Source organism: Limanda limanda, chromosome 10 (assembly GCF_963576545.1).
Source record: "Limanda limanda chromosome 10, fLimLim1.1, whole genome shotgun sequence".
In the NCBI taxonomy this organism is placed as follows: domain Eukaryota; kingdom Metazoa; phylum Chordata; class Actinopteri; order Pleuronectiformes; family Pleuronectidae; genus Limanda; species Limanda limanda.
Genome location: NC_083645.1, coordinates 11,407,779 through 11,427,840, shown reverse-complemented (window position 1 = coordinate 11,427,840; position 20,062 = coordinate 11,407,779). Strand labels below are relative to the sequence as shown.

The 20,062-nt window shown below is 44.2% G+C and overlaps 1 protein-coding gene across 1 annotated transcript in view; it reads left to right on the top strand.

The window, feature by feature from the left end:
* Positions 1-237: 237 nt before the first annotated feature.
* unc5a (unc-5 netrin receptor A) overlaps positions 238-20,062 on the top strand; it is a 151,423-nt gene continuing 131,598 nt past the window's right edge. Inside the window, exon 1 of the mRNA XM_061079892.1 lies at positions 238-331. Within this exon, the coding sequence (XP_060935875.1) occupies positions 238-331 (94 nt within the window). The remainder of the gene's footprint in view (positions 332-20,062) is intronic.

Below are 20,062 nucleotides of genomic sequence, written 5' to 3'. Positions count from 1 at the left end.
CACTTTACACCACCACCACACCTGTGATGCGTGGTTTCTGAGCTGGGAGGACGCAGACGCGCGGGATGCTGATGGCCACGCTACGGCACCGGGATATGTGTTGAGGAGAAAGACTTGGGCGGTGTGATTTTTATTTTGTTGTTGTGTGTTTTTTTTGTGTCTCCGGACCCGCGGTTGTCCTCGTGCCTGTTTATAAACTTGGTTGGTGAGAGAAGAGGAACCAGCAGCCCCACGAAGATGCCCTTACTCCCGGGCCCCTTTGTCCGCTGCGGCTCCGGCGCCACGCTCCTCCGTGCGCTCTGCCTCGTCCTGGCCGGCTTCACCTGCACTGGTGAGTTCCCCTGGATGGAATCCTCCTCTGATTTTCTTTTTTCTTTCTTGTTATTAATCGTGTTGTAGTGTTTGGCACAAATGCGGAAAGGCACACCGTAACCCCCCGCAGGTGACAAGTTGTAACCCGATGGTTTTCTTTCTGTCTTTTTTTTTTTGTTATGTTCTGTTGTTGCTGAAACGCAGCCACGCGTGACAGAGCACGTTGTTGGCATGTCGTTATTGTTCTCTTAATTTCCCATCAATCACCCCCCGCACCTTCAAGGTTACACAGGAGGGAGAGAGAGAGAGAGGGAGAGAGTGTGGCTTCTGAGCGAGGTTACAACTTGAGACCAGCACCTCTCACTGTCGGGCTTTGGTTGAGAATAAAACACATTTACTGGAATAAGCGTCGTGTTGGGGTTTATCCGCAGCGTGGCGGCTGTACACGGGGAAGTTGGGGCTCCACAGCTGCCTGGAAGGAGTCAGAGCCAACCTGTCTGTGGAAGAGGTTCAAACCTATATACAATCTATGGTTTAAACACACGGGCCCATGAGCAATACAACAAGGCAGTGCTCAGTAACCTTAAGATCCTTTACGCATAGCCAACCTTCACTTCATTCTTCTGTGTGGTTGTAAAACGTCTGAGCTGTGTACGAGGACAAAGACAGTATGTGTGTATATATGCACAGGCTGCTATACTGTTTTTGTCCTATATATATGTATATATATATATATATACATATATATATATATATATATATATATATATATATATATATATATATATATTTGTAGCCTGGATGCTTGCATCTAACCGGGGCTGCAAACACGCAGGATGCTCCAGGCTCCTCTCCGGCCAGGACTCATTCCTGCTGCATTTGCAGTATGGTGACAGCTTTACGGAGTTGGTAGACGACCCTACTCGCACTGATGAGTTGCATTTTATGATGTAGCCTCTTGGCCAGACACCCCCCGATTGCATGCAAATGTGCTGTGATGTACAAAACAATCATCCAACAGTGATGGGGGCGAGTCCGAGCACACATGGCTTGGAGATAAGTTTCCCCTCTGCTTAGTTGCAGCAAAAATAAATAAATGTTAAAACTTGTTTTTTATTTGAAAATCTAATATCCTCACAGTAAAAGTGCGAATAATACTCACAGTTTAGGTTATTTACTCCTAATATCACAAGTTCTATGGTGCACATTCAATCTGATTCAACAATCGAATCCATGATCAGTTCAATCAATTTCACCATTTCAAAACATTCTTTACTCGTCCTCCCTGGTGTGAAATATCCTCCCCACAGAGCTTCACAGCTGGAAGCCGCTGGTGAGAATCCAAAACAGTAGAATTTCCACACATCATTTACCTCGTGCGCTTGTTTCCGAACTGTTAACCTTGCTTTGGACAGAAGGCAAACATGTTAGAGTTGGTGTAATTGTGTCTCTTGCTTCAGGACACCGGGATGATGAATTAAGAGGGCTTTACTCTTGCATTAATTAGTGTGTAATTATGAATATATTAGGATTAAACAAACAGTCATGCTCCAGGGACCTCATATATCAACCTAAGTAAGTAGCAGTGCGATGGTATTTACAAGTCATTTTATGATGCATGTTGAGAGTGGATAGGGATTCTGGGTTATATGGCTGGAGTGGGGTGTCAGTGGTTCGGCATTGTTGCCTCGTAGTGACAAGTCATTGGTGCTTCAGTTGTGCGTGGCCGTTGTGTGTGTTTGCTTTCCTCTGGACACTCTGGTTTCCTCACACAGTCCGAACAACTGCAGCTCTGGGTTCCATTTAAAGACTCCAATTTCCCACAGGTGTGATGCTGTTGTGTGCGTTTTCTTTGTTTCTGTGATGCACTGGCGATAGGGCCCAGGGTGTTTCCCTGCCTTTCTCCCAGTGCATGCTGGGATATGCTCCAAGCCCCCCTGTGACCCTGAATAGTAATGAGACAGTTCAGGAAGTGGATGAGTACAGGGTTTAAGGCAACATGTTTTATTCCTCTCTGTCTTCTGTATCAGATCTTTGAGCCCACCCTTTCTTCTTGTCCCGTTCTGTCTCTGTCTATCATCTATTAGGTCAGTACAAGCATCCTTATAAGCTACTTTTATAGGACAAAGTGAGTTCCAAAAATGGATCAAAAAGTAATTTGCTAGGCAATTCTTTCTATACCAGGGCTGGGACAGTCTCAGCTGAGATCAGTTAAGTTATCCTCCGTAGAGAGGCAAGGTGCTGACTCTGCATTCGTTGCTATCAAAAGCCGACCCGTCTTATTTTTGCGGGGGAAAACATAACTCAGTCAGTAATAAAGGTAGGCCTGTCAATCTAGATTCGAGCTAGCGGAGCACTTTCCTTTTCACCGTGTTGTGAGTGATCTGACGGACGGGACAGAAAGGAGCGGCGAACAAAGAGCCGTGCTGCCGCGTGTGCACACAAGGGCAGAGCTGAGCAAGAATTTGCATCTATGCATTTCTTCCACATGAATGTGGTGTGCGTCTGCAGCTTATTCCTGTTTCCCATTTTTATTTAAACTTGCCTGTCAGTTTGTTGTTTGTCCTTTTGTGACCCACCCCCCAAGAAAAGAAAATCCAAAATGCAGCTCTCAATGCAGAGAGAATAGAAACCCTGAACTTTTCTTTGTTTTCCACTCTGCCCAGGGAGAGTGTTGCCAAGCAATTGTTGTCTGGTTCAGCGAAGGGAGCATGGGATTTGGTATCAGGCACCTCCCTACTTGAGTGAACAGTCACCTCGGAGCATTTTCCACGGGGTGTAAACCTTGTGATGATGCAAGGAGATGGCCATTAAATGACAACAAGTAGAAATCTATTGCGTAATACAGTCACAGTGACTTCCCTGTCTCGGTACAGTGATATCAGGGATATTCTTCTGCCGGTTGTCTCTTAACTCTAATGTGAATCATCTCAGACTTGTCTTTGTCAAACCCGGTTTAGTCTCTTCACTGAATCACTCAAGAATGCGATAAGGGAAGCCAAAGCTGGAATTAACATAATTTATTGGGGGAATCTGCCTTCTGGTCAAAGGAATTTAAAACCACTTTGTTTCTGTCCCATGGCTAATGCATGGTAAATGATCGCCATGTATTTGCAGGGATATGGTGTTTTACAGGCAAGAGGTAATTTAAGGCCAGAAAGAGTTATCATTCCCTCTAGTCATGGAAGATGAATTCAGATGACAAGTTACAGGAACAATGTGCTTTATATAAAATTACGTATTTTATCAACTTTTAATACCAGTAAAATAACATGATGGACAACTGCAGAGTTTATCATGCAAGGAGGCAATTCGAAAAACTGCATGGTAAAACATTTAAATGGTACTTCTTCCGACTATAAATGCCTGATATGACTCATATGCTGCTTGCAGAATTTGAATTGGGCAATATCATAATGGAAAAGAGAGTTGGAGCTGCTTATTTGCAGGACAGAGCTGATCAAACATATTACATTTTCAATTCTCCTTCCATCACGCTAATTTGTTTGTAAGAAATAACACAAATGAATCAAATGAATCCCCTTCCTGTCCAAGTTTGGCCAAATGTAATTTCTTCAGTTAGAGTTGCATTGATTAATGGAGGCGGAGATAATAGTTCAGCATAAATGAATAAAAGGTAAACAGTGCATGTCAGCACAGGTCAGGTTTAAACAGTCGAGGAGCACGCTCCATTTGGTGACAAATGTTGGGGCGGCTTATTTTTCAGGAGGATGTGTCCCTGCGCTTATCATTTGCAAATGGCAATCTTTAGGAGGCAAGGAAGGACACAGCTGTTGCCGAGGACACATGGAGGATGAACCTCGCGGAGGGGAGGAGCTAGGTGTTATTTTCTGCAGCCTGTGCACAGGCCCTGCGAAGGCACTACATCTCTGTCAAACTCTGCCCTTTTGTTTCAATTACCCTATTTCTATGATTCAGGTCTATGGGAGAGCGCTTAGGGGTTGAAGTTGGGCTATTTCCCCCCAGAAATGCAGTGCACCATGGTCCCTATCAGTGCTATTCTATCTGGGTAGTGTTGGGGGTGAGGTCCTGAGTGACCATCAAACAATAGGTTGTAAATACTTGAGGCCTACAAGGCCCAGCTGAAACCAGTTCAACCAGTTTCAGTCTTAATTCACACCTTCTCTAGACAGCCTGGAGCCTCGCCTTGGTGGGGGAAGCATGTCCTGAACCCCCACTGTGCCCCCCCTCCAGCAGGCCCTGGTGGGGAGATGTTGCAGGCCGCTCTGCAAAAACCTAAATGAGACTCTGAAACGCCCACTGAGGTCGAATCCCCGCCCACTAAGGACGGGACCCTGACATTCTCATTGGATGAGAGCCAACTGAACCCTCTGACCACTTCCTGAGGAAGCAGGAAGTCCTCAGGTGGTATAAGAGTGCTGAGGTCCCAGAAATCTCTCTCTCTTCACTCAGATGCCCAAGCAACAACAGAACCCCTCCGGGGTTCTACTAGTTAACTCGGTATTTTTAAGAGACTCTCTTTGTCCGTCTCTTTTCCACGCTGCTCAAGTTGTCTTCTGACCTCAAGAGGTCTAACCACACGACTCAGTAACTAAGGAGGCGATTAGACGTTTGTTTAATATCATTTTTATTTGAAGTCGTTTCATTTTCTTCTTATCTCAGTCAAAGTTTTATCTTGATAGGACCTTTCCGGTTTTAACTTGAAATATCGAAACAGGAAGTGCCCCGCTGGACGGACTCCGACACTTCTATAGACTTCCCTTTTTCCAACGATCCACAAACGGCTTCCACAAAGCCGTTCCCTGCAGAAGCGCGACGTTCATCCCGCTGAGGAGTATGAGACAATCCACTCCGTTCCTGTAAAGCAGCACGGTCTCCGCTGTTACAGAAGAAAGACGAAGTTTCATTCCGTCAAGGAGCACGAGGAATTCGCTCCCTTTTCCGGTCCAGCGGCTGAGCTCCGGAGCTCCGCTCGTGACAAAGACCACGTGATTCACTGGCCCCCGACACATTCGCGCCGAGTCGCAGGCACATCGCGAGGGTTGTACAGTAAGGGACTTGATTATCTGGGCAGATACGTAGCATATTATTTAACATTTGATTGTATTTGTTTGTGGGATCTCCGTGTCTCATTGTTTAGCCACGACGATTCGGCTACTTCCGGTTCATTTCCGGTTACGGCCTTGTGCCACAGTTTTTAAGCGCCGTGACTAAACATCCCCGGTTGCACTCGTTCCCGTCTGAAGAACCTTACAGAGATTTTACCGTCAGACTTCAGCACACAACGCCGTTTGAGTGCTGAGCGGTAAAGTAAATGTAACTTGTTTCTGACGGTGTTTTTAAGAGCTTCTTTGAACTCTCCTTGCATGCCTTCTCTTCTCTCTCTCTCTCCTTCTAAACCGACCTATACACCCGTTCCGATCTGTATTTAGAATACAGTTCATGTAACAGTTAAATCTATATTTAAAGGGCCTGAAAACATCTGGCTGCCATTTTGAAGCCAAAGCTAAACCAGAACAAAGAATCCTTTGTTCCACCTCCTCCTTTGTGCCTCACACGTGGTCCGGCGGCCATTTGAGATTATTCATCGGTAGACCCGCCCTCAATTCTGGCTCTAAATTCATAACGAACCCGCCATTTTGTTTTGTAGTTTTAAGCCTAACATTGTCGGCCTCCATCTTGGATGTGACGTCACTACGTTACTGCGTCATCGCCACGCCCCCTCCCTTTTCTCTCTCGCTCTCTCACACACACACACACCCACACACACACACACACCCACACACACACACACACACACCCACACAGACACATTGATAGACACAGACAGATACACACACACAGAGACACATAGATGGACCAGAGGTTACATGCGTGTTCTAAATTGTGATAAGCTGCTGTTGTGATCTTTGAAATATGGGAGTTTGTTAAAATGATAAATCATTAAATAACACTAACTTTATTTCACATACATACACATAGACACACACACACAGAGAGACACTTTGACACAGACACACAGAGACAGACATACATAGGTAGACCGCAGGTTTTACATGTATTTTCTGAATTGTGATAAGTGCTGCTGCTGTGTTTATCTTTGAAATATCGGAGCTTGTTAAAATGATAAATCATTGAATAACATTATAACTTTATTTCCCCTTTTTAATAAATACTTTTGTAATTAAAGTATCTGTAGTCCGTGATTATTTGTGCATAAGTGTGTGAATACAGCTGGATTATGATCGCCTGTGCTCGAACTTAGAAGCCTTCACTGTTTATTAAGTAATCGTTAATATTAAAATATTGACATTATTAATTTGACATTTATCATTATGAGACTGATAATTATAGCTTGACATCGTTGGTCCCTGGTAACCAGGGTGGTGCCCCCCTTTCTCAATTATTAATATAGATAGTATTATTCTTAAATTGATAATTTTATTGTTTTAGACTAATTATTTTCATTATTCTTGGTTGATAACCTTATCATTGTTAATTGACAGCTTGTACTTTCTAATTGATAATTCCTATTTTCTCATTAGTGGTTTTATTGTTATTTGATTACTGATCATCTTCAATTAATAATTTAATTATTTTTGATAGATAATTTTTATTATTTTAATAATCCTATTTCATGATTATTAATAATTAGCCAACGTCAAGTCTACTCCTATTGCACAACATAAATGGTGCCCCGTGTGAGGGGATCTAACTCCAGCTGTATCATAATACTGTGTACAATAATCCAGATTCTTTTTTTCCAGAAATTTGATTTTTTTGAAAAATTTAAATTTTTTTTGAAAATTTTTAATCTTTTTTCAAAACTTTTCCTTTCTCTCATTTGGTATTGATCATGATGCGTTGTTGAAGAAGAAAATAATTTTGGAAATTTATTCTTCTTTGCAAAGTTTTATTTTTTAATTCATTTGAACTTTTACCAAACCGGTTTACCAGTGCCTGGTGTATCCGTAATTGGCTGCAGAGTGCAATCGTGGTTGTGTTCTCGAAGCACAAGAATCATAAATAATTTAAGAAAAGAGAAATACAATTCTGGAAATTTATTTCTCTTTGAAATTTTTATTGTAATCCCTTTGCACCTGTCCCAAGCAGGTATACTAGTGCCTTGTGTATCCGTGGTTGGTTGCTTCTAGCATATAAGTGGTTGTGTCATCTCAATGCACAATAATTATGATTAAATTTTTGAAGAGAGACATAGGTTCGAAACTAATTTCTCTTTGAAGTTTCTTTATTCTTAATTCCCTTTGCTAAGCAGACTTTTGTGTAACTTTGGTTGGTTGCTGACTGCGTTTCAGTAGTTGGTAATTTTTATAGGAGATTTTCTGCATGCTTTTTGATCTTAAGGAGACAAACTAGATTTGAGAGACTAGTTTTGAGAAGACTAGTTGTTGACCAACTAGGTCTTAAGGATTGAGCCACCGAGCTATCCTTCATTGACACTTTATAGACACAGGGTGAAGCTCACCTGTGCATCTTGTGTAGTTTTTTTTAATTAAGTGTTTTACCCACTTTTTCTAAGCAAGCGTGAGCAGTCCACCAGGTGCCTTTTCGCACTCAGAAGATGAGTAGCATGTAACACCGTGGGGCAAGTGCTCCCTCAGGACCAGAGGTCCTATTAGAGACTGTAGCCAGTCTGAGTAATTTTTTTCTAATGATGCGGTGAGTGAGTTGAGTGAGTATGAAATAAGTACCTGCGATCGTAAGATCAAGAACTGTCCATGCACTCATCAACCCCACTGGCCCGCATCTGAAAATACCCCATGCTCTGGGTCAACTGACACTCCTCTACCAGCAGAGAGCCGAGCTGCAGACCCAAGAACATGCGAAGGCGCTCAGAGCCATGCAAGCAGCATGTCGAGCGGAGCAGGAGAAAAAACTCCTACCTGCGGCATATCGAGACCCGCAAAGAACAGGACCAGGCGGTGCAGGAGCACGCGCAGGTCAAAGGTCAGCAGAAAGGGGGGCACAGTCAAACAGAGCTGCCCCCCCCCTCAAGCTGAGATCCCTGATGACAGGGCCAGGAGCTGACGTCATTCCCGGTGGAGCCAGCGGAACAGAGACACTGGGAGAAAAGCTGCGAGCACAGCTACGCAACCCTCATGCAGAGGAAGCTTTGATCTGGCGGGCCAGACACACCCAGCAGTCAACCGCTCCGACCCACTCAACACCAAAGGGGGAGCAGGACTCAACCCCTAGACGTGCAGTGACCTGGGACCGCTATGAGGCAACATCAAATGCCTGTCCAGCGGACACACAGCATCCACTCCAGCCAGAAGGAACACATCCTGCACGGAGCCATGCTGATCCACATCACAACGACGGAAGGACTCCGTCCTGGAGGGCTGAAGGAGATTCCCAGTCTGCCACTCAGGCAGAGGCGCACCATGACTCACGGTCGCGTCCTGGATGGTCCGCCAACCCCGGTGCAAGAGATGGTGGCCACGAAGATGAGTACCGTGGCACATTCGAGTCAAAAGACACTGATGACTCAGCACCCCCTCAAAGAGAGGAAATCCGCAACCGGCGGCAAGAGCCCCTTGAAAAGACATTTATCGCTTCGACCCAGACAACCGAGGGTTTAACGAAGACGACACCGTGGTTCTGGCAGTTCAAGTCCAACTCAATGTGGACCCGGCGCTGGAAGATGACAACTTTCCCCACGCCAAGATGAACCCCAGCAAAGAGAACCAGAAACAACGACCCTTCCAACAGGGTGCCCCTCAAAACCAAGGGGGTGAGGATTTCAACCAGCCCCACAAACAGTTTCGACCTCAGCACCTGAATCCCTCTCCACAGAGAAGTAGGGGCTGTAACCAAAGGAAACCTCATCAATACCAGGAGTATAGTGATGGTGACCGAAATCCAACACATGGGATGCATCCTGGCACAGAGGAATTAATACGGAGATGTGTGGATGAAGCAATGAGAGACATTGTGCCACGTGTTCCTCCAGGCTCCCCTAAGAGACCAGACACTGAACCCCGTTGGCGAAACTAGAAGCAGTTGCCCTCCTTCTCCACTCCCAAAGATGACTTCAATGACTGGGAAGGACCGAGGCGCTGCCAGAAACCCCCTCTCACCTCCACACCTGAAAGGGGGGGGGGGAAGAAATCCCAATTTTAAAACAAAGACCGCTCAAACCACTCACTCCACCAATAGCTGCATGCTTTAGACCTTCTGTCAGAAAATTGTATAACGTAGGTTCAGGTAGTGAACTCCTTAGACCTCGTTGAGGATTTTGAAGTCGTTACCACTACGGTTGTGCAGCCCTCACGGGTACAGTTGGCAATTCAGTCTTGGCAGAAAAATTTCAATATCTGTAGATTTGCAAACCTAGAAATAGGATTTACCATATATTCACAGGTTAGCGAACAACAGAACGTGACTCGCCGTTCTAAATGTTTTGGTTTGACAGAATAACACACATGATTACCTCAAAACACCAGCACCTACTCAAACATTTTCTTCTGTTCCTTTTTCCACTTTTCTTTCATTTCACTCTTCACCGAAATTCATCAGTATGTTAACAATAACTGCCGATAAGCATTATGTGAAATTGAAATGTGCGCCGTGTTTTAGAATATATGTTGTTTAGCCTCTGTCTGCCCAGACAATTACCTCTCTCTGTTTAGACTCATGCCTCAAAGACATTTATGCCTCATGATGAACTAACTTTCAATGCTTCAACTCCACTCAAGGATTACCTCTCATGGATTATCACTGGACTCTCGACCCTAGCGTGCCCTGGAAACCGGGTAACGACCCACTTCCCAGGCCAAAGGGGGATTGTTGGGGGTGAGGTCCTGAGTGACCATCAAACAATAGGTTGTAAATACTTGAGGCCTACAAGGCCCAGCTGAAACCAGTTCAACCAGTTTCAGTCTTAATTCACACCTTCTCTAGACAGCCTGGAGCCTCGCCTTGGTGGGGGAAGCATGTCCTGAACCCCCACTGTGCCCCCCCTCCAGCAGGCCCTGGTGGGGAGATGTTGCAGGCCGCTCTGCAAAAACCTAAATGAGACTCTGAAACGCCCACTGAGGTCGAATCCCCGCCCACTAAGGACGGGACCCTGACATTCTCATTGGATGAGAGCCAACTGAACCCTCTGACCACTTCCTGAGGAAGCAGGAAGTCCTCAGGTGGTATAAGAGTGCTGAGGTCCCAGAAATCTCTCTCTCTTCACTCAGATGCCCAAGCAACAACAGAACCCCTCCGGGGTTCTACTAGTTAACTCGGTATTTTTAAGAGACTCTCTTTGTCCGTCTCTTTTCCACGCTGCTCAAGTTGTCTTCTGACCTCAAGAGGTCTAACCACACGACTCAGTAACTAAGGAGGCGATTAGACGTTTGTTTAATATCATTTTTATTTGAAGTCGTTTCATTTTCTTCTTATCTCAGTCAAAGTTTTATCTTGATAGGACCTTTCCGGTTTTAACTTGAAATATCGAAACAGGAAGTGCCCCGCTGGACGGACTCCGACACTTCTATAGACTTCCCTTTTTCCAACGATCCACAAACGGCTTCCACAAAGCCGTTCCCTGCAGAAGCGCGACGTTCATCCCGCTGAGGAGTATGAGACAATCCACTCCGTTCCTGTAAAGCAGCACGGTCTCCGCTGTTACAGAAGAAAGACGAAGTTTCATTCCGTCAAGGAGCACGAGGAATTCGCTCCCTTTTCCGGTCCAGCGGCTGAGCTCCGGAGCTCCGCTCGTGACAAAGACCACGTGATTCACTGGCCCCCGACACATTCGCGCCGAGTCGCAGGCACATCGCGAGGGTTGTACAGTAAGGGACTTGATTATCTGGGCAGATACGTAGCATATTATTTAACATTTGATTGTATTTGTTTGTGGGATCTCCGTGTCTCATTGTTTAGCCACGACGATTCGGCTACTTCCGGTTCATTTCCGGTTACGGCCTTGTGCCACAGTTTTTAAGCGCCGTGACTAAACATCCCCGGTTGCACTCGTTCCCGTCTGAAGAACCTTACAGAGATTTTACCGTCAGACTTCAGCACACAACGCCGTTTGAGTGCTGAGCGGTAAAGTAAATGTAACTTGTTTCTGACGGTGTTTTTAAGAGCTTCTTTGAACTCTCCTTGCATGCCTTCTCTTCTCTCTCTCTCTCCTTCTAAACCGACCTATACACCCGTTCCGATCTGTATTTAGAATACAGTTCATGTAACAGTTAAATCTATATTTAAAGGGCCTGAAAACATCTGGCTGCCATTTTGAAGCCAAAGCTAAACCAGAACAAAGAATCCTTTGTTCCACCTCCTCCTTTGTGCCTCACACGTGGTCCGGCGGCCATTTGAGATTATTCATCGGTAGACCCGCCCTCAATTCTGGCTCTAAATTCATAACGAACCCGCCATTTTGTTTTGTAGTTTTAAGCCTAACATTGTCGGCCTCCATCTTGGATGTGACGTCACTACGTTACTGCGTCATCGCCACGCCCCCTCCCTTTTCTCTCTCGCTCTCTCACACACACACACACCCACACACACACACACACCCACACACACACACACACACACCCACACAGACACATTGATAGACACAGACAGATACACACACACAGAGACACATAGATGGACCAGAGGTTACATGCGTGTTCTAAATTGTGATAAGCTGCTGTTGTGATCTTTGAAATATGGGAGTTTGTTAAAATGATAAATCATTAAATAACACTAACTTTATTTCACATACATACACATAGACACACACACACAGAGAGACACTTTGACACAGACACACACACACAGAGACAGACATACATAGGTAGACCGCAGGTTTTACATGTATTTTCTGAATTGTGATAAGTGCTGCTGCTGTGTTTATCTTTGAAATATCGGAGCTTGTTAAAATGATAAATCATTGAATAACATTATAACTTTATTTCCCCTTTTTAATAAATACTTTTGTAATTAAAGTATCTGTAGTCCGTGATTATTTGTGCATAAGTGTGTGAATACAGCTGGATTATGATCGCCTGTGCTCGAACTTAGAAGCCTTCACTGTTTATTAAGTAATCGTTAATATTAAAATATTGACATTATTAATTTGACATTTATCATTATGAGACTGATAATTATAGCTTGACATCGTTGGTCCCTGGTAACCAGGGTGGTGCCCCCCTTTCTCAATTATTAATATAGATAGTATTATTCTTAAATTGATAATTTTATTGTTTTAGACTAATTATTTTCATTATTCTTGGTTGATAACCTTATCATTGTTAATTGACAGCTTGTACTTTCTAATTGATAATTCCTATTTTCTCATTAGTGGTTTTATTGTTATTTGATTACTGATCATCTTCAATTAATAATTTAATTATTTTTGATAGATAATTTTTATTATTTTAATAATCCTATTTCATGATTATTAATAATTAGCCAACGTCAAGTCTACTCCTATTGCACAACAGTAGCATGAAATTGACCTTTCAACTCTGATGTGGGATGAGATTTTCCTACGTCTCAATGAATACCTGGCCCATAATTCACAGAAGGGCACAGGATCTGACATTGTATCAGCAGTTGGGGAAATTGCCCTCATTCTCGGCTGTTGTAAGTCTGTCGCTGCTAACCATCCCATACGGGCGACCAGCCTGGTATATATCCGAGGGCCACCAATGAGAGGTCGGTATAAGCTGGTTCCTGAGCTGTTTCCGGACTCTTTCCCTGGAGGGTCTAATCAAATGTCCTTTTCCCTGGGTCATTTTCTTTTCCCTTACACTCTAATGGTGAGAAAGAACATGCTCTGCTGACCTTGAACCTTGGATTCGACATTAACACACAGCTGATTCCTGCTCTCGAGTCTCTCAGGCATTAGTTTGCTTACTAATGTTAACCAGAAAACAAATACTGTGGTTTGTTGGTCTGTACTGGGCTTTTCTTTCCCATTTGTCTATTTTTATCCTTACCACGATGTGCTGCACGGCTCCTGGTTTGTACAGTGTAAATAGCGGTGTGTTAGGAGATGTTTCCTGGTCCTTTCTGTTTTCCAAGTGATCAATACTCTTCTTCAAATGGTTAATTGGCCATCAGTCACTGTCAGAGGAAGTGCTTAGAAACCCAGAGGTGTCTCAGTGCAGCTCATAATAAGAGTGTCCAGTCCTCTGGGTCCTCTTCTGGCCTTTACTTTAGACCAGGGGGTGGCTGGGGATGGCGGGGTTGAATGCAATATGGAGAGCCATGGATTAATAGTTCTTTAGTGAGGCCACCGGGGAGCGATGTGAAAGCCACTTCCACTTTATCATACAGTGGAGTGGATGGACAGAAAGTCTGAGGAGCACGTCTTCCAACAGGAACTTTGAAATGGTGTGAAGGTCATTTGACGTGAGCTGGCATTTAGCGTATCATTTTATATTCACTTATTTTTTTGTGTGTGATTAAAATCATGTATTTCTGTGGCAGCCACGTTCACTTTACACATCTGCAGGTCAAGAGCGATGCATTTGTATATTAACAGGTTGTTGTAGTATTAAAGGGAAGTGAGAGCATTTGAATTTTTCACAAGGCTGTTTCTCAGCAGCTTGTAGTGCGGGGTTATGAGATAATGAAACTTTTATCTGCCGCTTCAACCTTGACGAGAAAACACACCTCCAACCAAATGTATGGCTCATTGTTATGCTCACCCCTGCTTTGCATGGCATGTAAAAGACGTAATTAGAAGGCACCTAAGGCTACCCAGACAGGCCTGCCGGCGCTTGATTGGCAAGGGTATCCGAGGGAGGTCTGGCACAGCCGGAGCCAGAATTTGTCATCTTGAAGTGATTTTGTTGACAAGACGGGAGGCACGGTGACCTTTCCTAATTATGTGTATGTGTCCAGGCACTGATGCCTTAGGCAAGCAATTCTACTGAGTCAACAGAGCGCTGACTCTGGGAGCACATTCAAGCGCAGACAAGCACGCGTGATGTAAGGTTAGAATATGCTGGGTTTAGCATCGAGCGTGTTAATAATTCAATATTGATACAACATTATTAATGTCGTTTTGTGTCACCCCTCTGCCCTCACCCTTTGCTTATAGAAATGAGGAAAAACAAAACCGAGAATCTTTTTGTGCGTTTCCTCCATTTCCCCACTTGTACCTGCAACCGTCTGCAAAAGCCACGGTGATGTTGCGCTATGCATGTTGATTCCCACAAAACATGAACCATTTATCATCCACCCCTAAATGTGTAGCAGCAAGAGAACAGCCTCTCTGATCTATGTAGGTCCCTCTGTTATTGTTTTCCCGAAACAAACCACTTTCCGGTGTGAAATGAGGTCTGAACATTACGGATTCAAAGCTTAAAGCTAAGCAGCAGATTTTCTTGGCAAGGCCATCAGAAACGCAAGGCTCACGGAAAACGCATTCATGTCCTTACTTCAATAGAATTAATCATGACAACACAGCTACCATTGAGGCTAGATGCTCCCTTTTTACAGCACGCCTTGATTATGGCTTCTATGGATTTAAATGTCCACTGACAGTGCATTCATGTGGAATCAAAGTGTGTCTTCTTACCTGCGCTCCCTTGTCACCTATACTTGAATTTCAAAAGGTGAGTACAGAGCAGCTCAGCTCTGGCACTGTTTAAGTTAATTAGCTACTGATTTAAAATCCTACGTCTCAGGCAGAATTAGTTTATCACAATTGTTATGTTTAGTGCAGCTACACATTGATGATAACAACCCTCAAAAAGTAGTAATTATTTAGTTACCATACTGTCACATTAATAGAATTCCGGATTTGCATGATGTAAACAATAAAAATGGCGACCCTCGAGGAGGTTACTACTTTGTTCATTCTGAGATCACGGCTGAAAAAAAGACAGCGTAGATTGTACTCATCTGTCGCCAGCCATTTTGACAAGCATATTTGTCACTGTGCAACAGCAATAAAACATCGTACAGATGCAGGTAATTGCAGACTTGGTCAATAAGCTTGTCTTCAGACAATATGCACTTGACCAGTAGGGGCAGTGTAGCTACATATGCTACACTGCCCCTACTGGTCAAGTGCATATTGCATCTGGCGTACACGTAGCGTTAATTTCTGAGGACGTGCACCACCAACACTCCAAATGGACACAGAAGACGAGAGGCAGCCATCATGCGCACACATACGCGTGGTTAACAGCAATTATATATCTCCAGCTTAAGACAGACAGATTTAAAAAGTCGATTTGAAAGAGTTTTTTTACCTGCAGTCAGACATCTGTCTTTCAGGGTGGCTGCAGGTCCATACAAAGTCTTCAATTCAATTTTACAGATAAAAAGCCTTAAAAAGTCTGAAGGTCATGTGAAAATGTCTCTACTCCTTCAGAGGTTAAGTTTATGCATCAAACTAATACCTTTTAATTCAGCCTGCTAGTTTGTGAACATGGGAAATTCAAGTTTATTGATAAGTGGTTTGTGAATGGCGAGTATTTGTGTGATTAAAGTAAGTTCCTGGAAGTGCTTATGGAGGACAAGCTGCACTGTGTGTCTGAAGACTTTGAAACGTTATACAAGGACAATAGATATCAAGGCAGTGGAGTCCTTATAGAGTTTAGTTGAAGTTTCATTTAAAATTGTATTCAAAAGGATTGAAAGTCTTAGATTTCCCTTATTTATAGCTGTTGACACCCTGATCTAAACAGTCGTTAGGGTAGATATGTAGAAAATCTCTGTATAGGCTCATAGTTTCTTTTATGAAAATTTTTTTCCCAAATGAATAAAAGTGATGGCAATAAACCATTAACATGATATTTAACTACGCTATTACAATCATTATCGTAATTTTTAAATCCTCATTAATGGAGAAAGTGCTACATTTGTCATTATCTTGCTGGTGATCAGCATGGCATTCTGCGAAATTTTCATAGCCCTTGGTTTGAAGTGTTGGTTTGAAAAATCTATAGCCCTAACACTTGGCCCTCCACCCTCTATCCCAGCAAGGACTGGGACACACTACGTGCAAAACGGAGGGGCAGGGTTAAGGGGTAGGGAGGGGTGAAATGGGATTGGGCCTAAATGTAGATATGTAGCTTTAATCACCTAACAAATGTTTCCCAGTAAGTTTCACCTGAATGTCAAGGTCTTTATCAGTGGATAAAGTTAGCTCAGTTGTCATGGAAATACCTAATTTGTGTTGAAGTGATCTAAGAACTTCTGTCCTCTTTGGGTAGGTGATAATCACTGTTTTCTCCATTCAGCCACACTGGTAATGAATGTCTGAATATTAAATATGTGTGCAACAGTTCCACGTGCATGTTGCCATGCAGACACATATTGTTCAGTTATGGGTCACACAAAGCATCGTTCATTAAGGAATTCATCACATCTTTAGGCATAAAGTGTCTTTTTAATTAAAAAGCATGTGGTACATGGTACAACTTTCATTAGTCCCCGACAGCTCTGCTGGGTGCAGTCAATCGACAGCTAGAATCTGACATGGTGTTGAATCCTGGCGTGGGAGGATGCAAGATACTGTGGCAATTCCTTAGATCCTTCAGGTTAATTGGACACTAAATAATGTGTTTGCTCATGTACCGTTTATAGACTTAAAAGTGCTTTTACAGGTTATTAATTACCAGTTTGCCATTGCTACTGTTGGGAGTTGGCTCTGTTCAACTCCCTCAGTAAAAAAAAAACGAAACAACAAAGCTCAGTTCCGTTTGCTCATTCAATTAATTTGCCTAACGCTGCAGTTTGGGCGGACAGACATCTGCTGACCAATAAACAAGAATCTAAGGAGTTATTTGTTGGATGGAGCAAGCGTTTAATGGATGCGAGTCGGTGTCCAATTTCCAGCAGTGATTGAAAGTAAGCTGGCTTCTGACCGAGCGGCAGTTCATAGGATTTTGTTAACAGCTCCTCTAATGACCTGATCCATCCTTTATTTGTGAGTCACTGTGGCAAATTCTTTACCCTCTGTTCGGAACATCCCATCATTCAGAAGCTGAAGACACTACAGAGGATTATTCGTCTCTATTATTCCAGATTTGCCTAATTGGAGCTGAAAATGCGGCGGGGATACAGCAGGTATGAAGACACCGTGAAAGATGATTTGTTGCATCTCAGAGCTCATAAACATGGTTTTAAAGACCCTGATAAACTCGTAGCCATAATCATTTTTAATGTCCTCAGCATGTCTAGACATCTGCACACGCCCCCGAGTCATCCCGAGAGTGGTCGCAAATGTCGCCGAACGTCTGTCTTCGCTCGATCTGAAGGCGTTTTTGATGGTGAGCACTGCACAGCATTGTAAGTCACTCTGGATCCGAGTGGCTGCCACCTGTTGGGAATGTAATTGTGCTGACAATAGCCTTCGCAGTTTACCGTAGAGTGGAGCAACCTGAGTCTACATCTTTTCCCCTTTCACAGTTGTTTTTGATTGGTGTACAGATGGAGTTGTGTGAAATCACTTGATGTTGGTGACATGTTGAGTGTCAGCAGGATACTGTGGGTTTTTCCTTCCGTTTTTATCGCATGCAACGGTTTTTAACTACATAATTCTATCCTTTCAAAGATCTAGTATTTGATTGACTGACTTAAAGTTTTAATTTCAGAGTTTCTGTACTGTAGTCAAACAGTATCTGCCTCACTCTGTGTAGTTGGGTTCAGAAACTACCAGCAAGTATAGAATAAGGGATACCGCACTTATACATGTCTTTTGGGCCATAAACAAGTGTATATCTTTGCTCTTTGATGAAACACATTAACGCTGGTTTTAATATCACATTTCTGACCATGCTAAAACTGTGGCAGACCTTGCAGGGGCCAATGCTTGCATTGAGTCAACCATGTGGGATGTTTCTACTTCATCATATTTATATATTTATGAAAAAGCCAACACCCTGTTATCGAACGTAGGCGGCCCCCTGCCACCAGCCACCACTCCTTTTCAAATCTATGCTGTAACTTAACCTTTAACCGCCACATAGTCTTCCATTCAGAGACAGCCCCCACCGTGTCCTGCCCCTTGGCCGTCTCATGCACATACACACCATTAGAAGCGTCGGTTCAAACTGCTCTCGACCACAGCGTTTCTCAGACACAGTCCAGCCCCAGCTGTGTTGGCACCGGCCGACTGTGCAAGTGTTTCCAGCGGCACGGGTTGAGCATGGTGTTGGCCATCAGGGAACCCCAGAGGCAGTGGAGGAGGGATGGTATGGAGATCGGTAGGTGGGCCCCACTGATAAGTAGGGATGGGTATCGTTTGGTTTTTATCCGATACCGGTTCCTAACCGATACTTTTAAAACGATACCGGTTCCTAAACGGTGCCGGAACCGATACTTTTTTCAAAAAAGTGCACAAAACGATGCTTGACTAAGAAAGGCTTTTTTTATTGCCAAATATATTAACTGTTTAAAGTAGATTATAAATATAAATACAAAACCCTTTTTAACTTAAAACTATGAATAACATACGAACTGTTAACAAAAGTTTACCCCCCCCCCCGTGTCTCCGCGGCTGGGGCTGTCGCAGGGGGGCTTCGGCCCCCCTTCGTCCCCCTAAAATGCGGACGCTTTTATGAAACATGTCTCGCCGTGGTCTTCGTTCCTCCCGCCCCGAGCCTTTCCAAGCCGACCCGGAGCCCGCGGCGCACCGCCACGGAGGAAATGCGCCCGGCGGGGGGCAGCGCCGGGGAGAGGTCTCCCCCCCCCCCCACCTGAACGTGAGCCCTGACGCACGCGGGGCGCGGGCAGCGCAGGGACAAGAGTCTGTCCACCGGGAGCCGGGGGCCCGGCGGGAGCCGCCGCTTCCCGTGAAGGAAGAAGCGGAAGTGTGAGGAGGCGGGACGAGCGGAGACCTCAGTCTGCAATTGGCTCAGGCACCGAAATGAAGCACCGAAATCTCCGTTGCATTTCGGTCCGGGTAGGTACCGGTTGTAATGGAACCGGTTCCATATTGGAACCGGTTCTCGGTACCCAACCCTACTGATAAGGGGTGAAGTCAGACTCTAAACTATCCATCTATTGTCTTCTGTTTATTTAATCTGTTAGTCTGCACTATTACTGTAATTATATATATATAAATGTTTTAATATTTATTTTAATATATTGCTTCCAATATCGGCATCGGACTCTCAGGGATTTGGGGGTGTTTTGTTCCACTGGGTCAGCAGGGGGCTCCACTGGGCCAGGCTGGTGCGGTTCGGTCCAGGGAGGGAGGGAGGACCAGGTCCCCTTAATCTCTGCCAGACATGACAACTTCATCAAGCATATTAATCCACCGCGAGCAGGCTCTCTCCGGAAGGTTTGGGGGCTTTTTTTTTCTTTTCGTGTAAAATTGGAAAGCAGAGTCTGACTTACTTTGGGCAACACCCTCCTGGGGGGCCGGAGGAAAGCGATTCCTCCTCTACCTTCTTTATTATCGTCTAATTAGGAAAAGGGAAGAAAGAAAGAAATATATAAAAATGCCACTGGAAAAAGTTAAAGAGGGAACAGAGAGGTAGTTAAAGTGAAAAGCCTCCATTCTAGATTTAAGGTTGGTCTCAACCCTATACACCAACCCTTTCTGGTTATTTTTGCACACATCATCCACATGTGAAGGCACATAAACAGAAACCCTACTCTTAACTGTAATTATAGGGTTAGCGAATGTCTATCAAACTGACACAAAAGGACGTGAACAGGTAAACATCGCAACTGACAATTAACATCAGGGATACATGTGGAAAATAATCAGCTGCGGCTTGTTGTTTTTAAAGCTGGTGCTAAGGGTCACTGTCTCCAGTTAAAATACCATCACAGTGAACCAGAGTTTGGA